This window comes from Tigriopus californicus, chromosome 6 (assembly GCF_007210705.1).
Source record: "Tigriopus californicus strain San Diego chromosome 6, Tcal_SD_v2.1, whole genome shotgun sequence".
In the NCBI taxonomy this organism is placed as follows: domain Eukaryota; kingdom Metazoa; phylum Arthropoda; class Copepoda; order Harpacticoida; family Harpacticidae; genus Tigriopus; species Tigriopus californicus.
Window position 1 is genome coordinate 5,705,471 of NC_081445.1, and position 6,717 is coordinate 5,712,187.

At 44.9% G+C, this 6,717-nt stretch overlaps 3 protein-coding genes across 10 annotated transcripts in view; 2 read left to right on the forward strand and 1 right to left on the reverse strand.

Annotated features, from left to right (window-relative positions):
* Positions 1 to 2,201, forward strand: part of LOC131882844 (cytochrome c, testis-specific-like) — a 7,297-nt gene extending 5,096 nt beyond the window's left edge. For 2 of the 3 annotated variants that reach the window (XM_059230145.1, XM_059230144.1), the window contains one exon: positions 1,729 to 2,201. In XM_059230145.1, coding sequence (XP_059086128.1) covers positions 1,729 to 1,877 — 149 coding nt within the window. In that variant the 3' untranslated portion in view covers positions 1,878 to 2,201. Of the gene's footprint in view, positions 1 to 1,057; positions 1,261 to 1,728 lie in introns of all 3 variants that reach the window. The other variant, XM_059230143.1, reaches the window with a different exon arrangement.
* LOC131882843 (clusterin-associated protein 1-like) overlaps positions 1,746 to 6,717 on the reverse strand; it is a 5,479-nt gene continuing 507 nt past the window's right edge. The window contains exons 1-7 of one of the 2 annotated variants that reach the window (XM_059230141.1): positions 6,010 to 6,700; positions 5,720 to 5,951; positions 5,402 to 5,581; positions 3,566 to 3,796; positions 3,028 to 3,385; positions 2,738 to 2,903; positions 1,746 to 2,666 (exon numbers count right to left, since the gene is read on the reverse strand). In XM_059230141.1, coding sequence (XP_059086124.1) covers positions 2,438 to 2,666; positions 2,738 to 2,903; positions 3,028 to 3,385; positions 3,566 to 3,796; positions 5,402 to 5,581; positions 5,720 to 5,899 — 1,344 coding nt within the window. In that variant the 5' untranslated portion in view covers positions 5,900 to 5,951; positions 6,010 to 6,700 and the 3' untranslated portion in view covers positions 1,746 to 2,437. Of the gene's footprint in view, positions 2,667 to 2,737; positions 2,904 to 3,027; positions 3,386 to 3,565; positions 3,797 to 5,401; positions 5,582 to 5,719; positions 6,701 to 6,717 lie in introns of those variants that run through there. The other variant, XM_059230142.1, reaches the window with a different exon arrangement.
* Positions 3,730 to 6,717, forward strand: part of LOC131882842 (putative polypeptide N-acetylgalactosaminyltransferase 9) — a 33,850-nt gene continuing 30,862 nt past the window's right edge. For 4 of the 5 annotated variants that reach the window (XM_059230131.1, XM_059230139.1, XM_059230133.1 and 1 more), the window contains exon 1: positions 3,741 to 3,879. The gene's annotated coding sequence lies outside the window, so the exon portion shown is untranslated. Of the gene's footprint in view, positions 3,880 to 6,717 lie in introns of all 5 variants that reach the window. The other variant, XM_059230132.1, reaches the window with a different exon arrangement.

Here is a 6,717-nt window from a genome sequence, read left to right on the forward strand (position 1 = left end):
TAGGTAAGACACGGTCATCCATATTCATTCACCCTATCCTTCATCCCATTCGGTCAGTTGAATGAATGACGAAGTGACGCTGTGGGTTTTGCCATCTTGTCGCTGCCACCCAACCATCAATTAGGTAGTTAATTAAGTTAGTCAGACCAGGCTTACGTCATGTCATGTCATGCCTGGCCTGGCCTGAGGGATCGACCCCATGGACGACGGGCTAGGCTAGAGCGGGATAGCTCAAACCAGCCAGGGATTCTCCTCCTAATCCCATGGCCCAATGATTCACATGGGGCTGGCCTCGGGACCCGAGGGTGGCGGTCATAGGTTGGGTTGGGACTCCTGATCATTGAGCCTCAGGGCCAACTGACAGGCCCGCCCCCATCAATCCGCATTTCCCAGGACCTCTCAGCCCCAGCCAGTCACGGTCATGGGAGAGCATTTCCATCGTTCCAGTTCAGGCGGTCACCATCCCATGGAAAGGGATGGAACCGAGTCGTGGGGGAGCGACCCATCCCATGGTCCCCATGGGGGCCGAAACTTTGAATTGATCGACGACCCATGATCCCAACTGAAACGGGGTTGAGCCCGAGCCAAATCCGGACGGGATGTGGAGGCCGACCTGCCGCTAGTCATTTTCAACGCCCTTTGAAATGGATTTAGCATTCGGAAACCCTAGTTGGCCCACCTCCCGTGCGAATCGATTTCATCCCATCACTCGATTCAATGTCGACGGCCATCCACGCCATGACGCCCACAATGTTGTTTATTTGTTCGACATCCATTTCTGACCTTGATTTGCCCCGCTCGCTTCTTCGTCCCGGCTGGCCTTGGGGACTTGTTCTTGGACCGTTGTCTCACTCTCCTGAAGCCAGGCTGTCAGGCTCAGATCGATCGAGCCTGGTCGACATTCAGCTGACACATGAGTCCTCCATATTTGAATTGAAAGTTGGGGCTGCCAGCCAGCCTCATCTAGCCTCGAGACTCGATAGTCGTGTCCGAGGATCGCTGGGAGTGGCATTGTTGTTGGCCTACTGCGTTCATATCGTTGATCTATTGTTTCCAGCGCCCATCATAACCATTAGCCAACCCACCACATCATGGGTGATATCGAAAAGGGCAAGAAGATCTTTGTGCAGAAGTGCACCCAATGCCACACCATCGAGGCCGGCGGCAAGCACAAGGTGGGCCCCAACCTCCACGGCATGTACGGCCGACAGACGGGCAAGGCTGCGGGCTATAGCTACACCGACGCCAACAAGTCCAAAGGTAACCATTTTCTGCTTAGCCCTCATAAATTTAGTGTCAGGACAGCCATCTAGAGAGTGATCTGCAGTCCGGGTTAAGATAAAGAGTTCATTCTCTGTCGTGCTTGACCAACCAACCGATCGATTGGCTGGATGGCCACCCACAAAATGCCCCTCGCTCGCAGGTTGACCAATTTTGTAGGGTGTTCCCCATCCCTGCTCATACACAGCTCCAGACTGTTTCAAAGAAAAGTTGGCCCATCCATTCATTGAAACGTCATTGACAGTGGAACTACCTTAATGTTCGGACATGTCGTGATTTGGTAGGACCCTGGCCGTGTGGTCGGCCCGAAACGTTTTGGTTATGAAAGTGTTGTTCTTGCCCCACAAGTGAAATAATGAGATGATAGACAACCCTAGCGACTCAAGCCACCCTGCAACAGAAGCTCGCCAAAACAGTTTGCCAAACCGTATGTTTGTTTCCTTCTAGGTGTGACGTGGAACGAGGAGACTTTGGATATCTATCTAACGAACCCCAAAAAGTACATTCCCGGTACCAAGATGGTGTTCGCAGGCCTGAAGAAGAAAGGCGACCGTGAGGACTTGATCGCTTACCTCAAGTCAGCCAGTTCGTCGTAACGCGCCCTATGTTCAATCAACCACGTGCTCGAAGAAGACATTTCAGGCCATAGAAAATAATCCAAGACTCAATTGAAGAATGTTATCCAACATCCAACATCTTGAAACCACAGCAGTGTTCTAGAGAATGAAAGGAAAGAATAAAACAACTTTAGCTCCTCAGCCATTCTCGCAGATCAATCGCACTGCCTCCCATCCTCCCTCATTCCAAGATGTGCCGGGCTGGTTCCGATCTCATTCTTAGCTCGGATTTTCATTTTTCTGAATTATGTCTGTTGTATTGCTTAGACCTAGTTTAGAAATAACACTTTTTTGTTATTGTCACTCATGGTTTGGCTTTTACTAATACTGATGTGATCAATCTGCTTCCACCGGGAAATTGCTAACTAGTACTGGACTGGTGGAACACTCCTTGTGCTTATGGGTCAGATAGTGGTAGTAAACCCGACCCGAAAAATCGAACGCGACAACAATACTGGCTGCTGGAATTTTTTTGAGTCGCAAACAGATTTGACTTATCAGGAGCTGCTAACAGAGTGCAAATGAGTGTGTTGATGTCTTCAAAAATCCTCGTCACTGTTGGTCACGGCAGTTCCCGGAGCGGCCGTCTGAGGTTTGGCCGACTTACGCGCTCTTAAGCTCGCCGCGGCCATTTCGTTCACCTCGAGCTCGTCTTCGTCGTCGTCTGAATTGGTTCCAGCATTGTTTCCATCTAAAATGAGGTCCGAATCGGAATCCAAGCTCGCCGAATCGTCCTCGTCTTCGCCAAGCATAGTCCCCATAACGCGTCTGAATCGGATACAATCAAATTAGATCTTGAAGTGCATAACAGAGAAACCATTGATAACGTCAAATTAAACCTTTGCGATCCTGGCCCGTTGGGACGGCCATTGTGTTTCTTGGACTTTATCGGCATGGGCCCTTTCTTCTCATCTTCGATGCTTAGATCGTCCTCGTCATCATCATCGTCGTCGTCGTCATCGTCAGAGTCGGAGTCTTGATCCGAGGATAGATCCGAATCCAAACCTGCAATATCACAATAGGAAAATTTTTCAATAGCTAGTAGCAATTTTGATCCAACGTCAGGTATCGGATCAAGTGTGAATATGTGCTTGTTTGTATGTGTGTGTGTCTCCACAAGTCCCCGCACCTCTTTCTCCCATCCCCGTTCCACCACGTGGTTTCATGCCACTTTCTTCCTGCCTCATCCGTTCTAAAATTCGGCGTGTGGCTAATTCGCGTTCCTCTTTGCGGTCCTGTTCCACGCGATCCAGTTCGTCGACTTGCTGCTCCAAGAATGCCATGCATCTGAATCGGAGAATGTACTCTTCATAGAGTTTCTTAAGGTCTCCCTCCAGCTTTTCATATTCGTCCATAAAAGCTGGTCGGACCTTCTTCAAAGTCATTAGTCTTTTTTGGTTTCGCTCCAATTCGACCTTTTTCTTTTCGATCTTGGCCTCCAAGTTAGCTTCATTGGAGGCTACATTTTCGATATTATGATTGGTTGCCTGAAAATGAAAGACGGAGGGAGGTGTTTCAAATCAGGCGCTAAGAACTTCAGAGTTGATCAGAGGATCCCAAGGTGATCAATTGATATCAATCACGCAACCCAGCATGTATGTTCTGCCATCCGAGTCGAAGTCGAAGAAAACCAAGGAAGAGAACCCAGAAAAAAAAATATGTCTCACCTTAATGTCCTCGCCAACTGACTTAAGTGATGCCTTAAGGGCTTGTTCAACGTCTGTAATCTCGAGCTGTCGTGCCAGCACATTGGACCGTCTCTCTCGGAGCTCTACTTCTTTTCCCAAGAGATCGTAGAGCGTGGCTCCTTTGGTGGTGATCTGAGTGCCAAGTTGGCGGGTTTGCTTTAACTCCATTACTTTCGAGCCAATGTCGAAAGTTGGAAGATGGCTGGAATCCTGGAAAGAAGATCCATTTACGTAAAGACCACCGAACCTTTGGAGGGCTTGGTTGCCCATCGGACTTCAAGCCAATCCGATCTGTGAGTACATTGGTCATTCAATCAAGCTTAAATCACGGACTTCTACAGAGAGAAGTGAACTGCGAAGAAGCAGAAATTATTATCAAGATAATTAATAAAGATTCACATTTTGGAAATTAAAAAAACATCTGAAATGATTTGTCAGTTTTCTATCAAGTTTAGTTGCTACTTAATGTATATGTATATTCACAAAGGTTACATTTTTTCAATTAATGATTCCATCTGTTGGGTGACATATCGATTAGGAGAAAAAAGTTTATGATTTAGGGTTGAAAAGTTTTTGCTCTTCTACCCACCTTTGGGTCAAATGTACTTAATTTGCACACTTGATGTTTAAAAGTCAAGCTGATTCCCACCCTATTATCATTTAGTAGAATGAAAAAAATTCTAGTGATGATAAGTTATTTGTCCCCAATTTCAAGTGTTGTTTGCCTCTATACTTGTCTGTCAATTTTGATTGCATTTTGGGAGCAAATTCTAATCATGCCACGAAAGCTACTCATACTCTAGATAAATAATTGTGGGACAATTGGCGTAATATGAGGATGTTAATGGGATATACTCGTTTTATTTAAAAAAAAGATTACTTGAGAATCACAAACGTAGCTCTTTTCTCAAAATAATTGTTTAGGTCTTTTTGCGTCTGAAAATTCACTGCCTTTCTTACATGATAAGAAATTCATTTCTATCTGAATGTTGATGATGACAAAAAAAGTGTTTTTCTAGTATCCAAGGATCTCTGTTGTGACTTTACATCTGGTTAAGTGTTCCCTAAATATTAATTTATGGTCGATAACTATCATCCTTTTGCTTCGGTCCTCCCTATACTGCATTATTATTATCATAAGGTTTTAGCCATACACCATGAACTTAGACTAAACACCACAAGATGTAACGAAGAAAGAGAAAGAGAAAATATTAAACCGATGCAAGCAAGTTTTGGCAGCATTCTAGCTATTTGTTTCAGTTTTGCGTAGCTGAACGACCTTTGCTCACATATAGCTCATTCAGCCTGATGCCGTTTGGGTGTTTTGCATAGACACAAAGTTACTTACAACCTATTTTACTAGAAATTCATAGGGAGCGCATGATTAACCGTTTTATTGGTTGTGTTGCATTGAGAGCATTTTCGCATTTCTGAAAGATATCTCAAAATTAAAGATCTCTCTATATCTCTATAATCCATTAAGGTTTGGGTTGATCTCATTAGATTCACTTGTCAGCAGATTGATAATCATAAGCGCTCTCTGAGCACGTTTGCCTAGTTTATCAAAGGGTTACCATGATGTATCCTCCATTACGTGGCTAACTGACCAACAAGAAAGAGGAAGTGGCATGGACCTCTTTTTCAGACCATGTGGTGACGTTTGTGTCAATATGGCCGATGGCTGGCAATTGCGCTCAAGATGGTAGAGAAAAGTGTCCACGCTCGAACTGCGCGTTAGATTGGATTGACAATGTTTCGCAATGAACACCCAAGAACTTCCCTTCCCGACTTGATTGTGTCTTAACTGTCATTTACCTCATTGTCGTTTAAATTGTCCGTGATGTTCAGCTTCATGGCGTCATAGAGAACGGAGGCAACCTTGATCACTTCCTTGACGGAGTGACCGTCAGCTTGGTAGAGTTTCTTGGCGTGAAGCTTGATATGAGCTTTTGAGGCCATAAACTGCACCACGGATCGAATGAAGATGACTCGGTCCTAAGGAAGAGGCAAAAAGCACATACACATACACACACACACACACGTTGGGGCATCAGTCAGGAGGGGACGTTGAGCACGGAAAGAGTGGTCCGCGGAAATGAGAAAGAAAAAAAAGGGTCTGTCGGCCTTTCTTACTTGTTCCGAGTCGATTTCGGTGGGCAGGTCGGAGGTTGGCTCGAAGCGTTTCACCAACCATGATAGCATCTCGGCCACCAGCTGGAAATTGGGTTGCCTGAAGTTCTCGAGGGATATCAATCGAGGATAGCCTAAGGCTCTCATCATTTCGGTCAAGCTCCTCAGATCTCGAAAGGCCATTTTCGAGCGAACGGACGTACCTACTTCGTTCGTATGTAGGACGTGTTTGGTCCTTCCCAAATAATAAGACTACAAGAATGTGCTTGCCTTTATTAGACTTTCCACAATACCTGTCAAACAGGGACGACGCTCTTTGTCAGCCTTTCCCCTCTGGAATATTGTGAAGCAAGGAAAAAAAGACAATCATGTTGTCCATAATATTTTGCAGATGAGATGGAATCCCCATTCTTAGAGAGACATGTCCTTTTAGGGATGGTGATGCTTGGTTGTGAATCAATCTATTGACTGGAACGTCAGAATGAGCAAAGCTGAAATCAAGCTCTATGGCATTTAAAGAAAAGAGATATTCCTGAGGTTCTATTCTTTTAAATGTATTGAGATAGAGACGATAATAATTCCCAAGTAATCCCTTGAAATGATTTCATTGACACGTCTAGCCTCAGGCTGAACATTAAACGGTTTGACCGACCACCAAGAATTCTAATCTCGTTAAATCATCTGAGCATCAAAGGCGTCCTAAGTCTGAAATCGTTGAAGTTGAAGGGATGCATGGTGATGATTCAAGGTATGGAATAAAAGAATTGATATGTGAATCACTGACTATAACATAGCGTTTAAGGCGTACTCTTGTGATCTACGAATATTAAAGTGATAAAATTTGTTTTTTGGTCGTCATCACTGATCAGAACTTGGCATTAGATAATAGAGAAACGCTGTTTGCACTAAGCGTGATCATTTTTTTCTGAACAAACCTGATCGAAGAAGGGGATAGAGTTGTGGTGCTCGCTTGCTCATTTTATGGGCACTTTGTCCAGTNT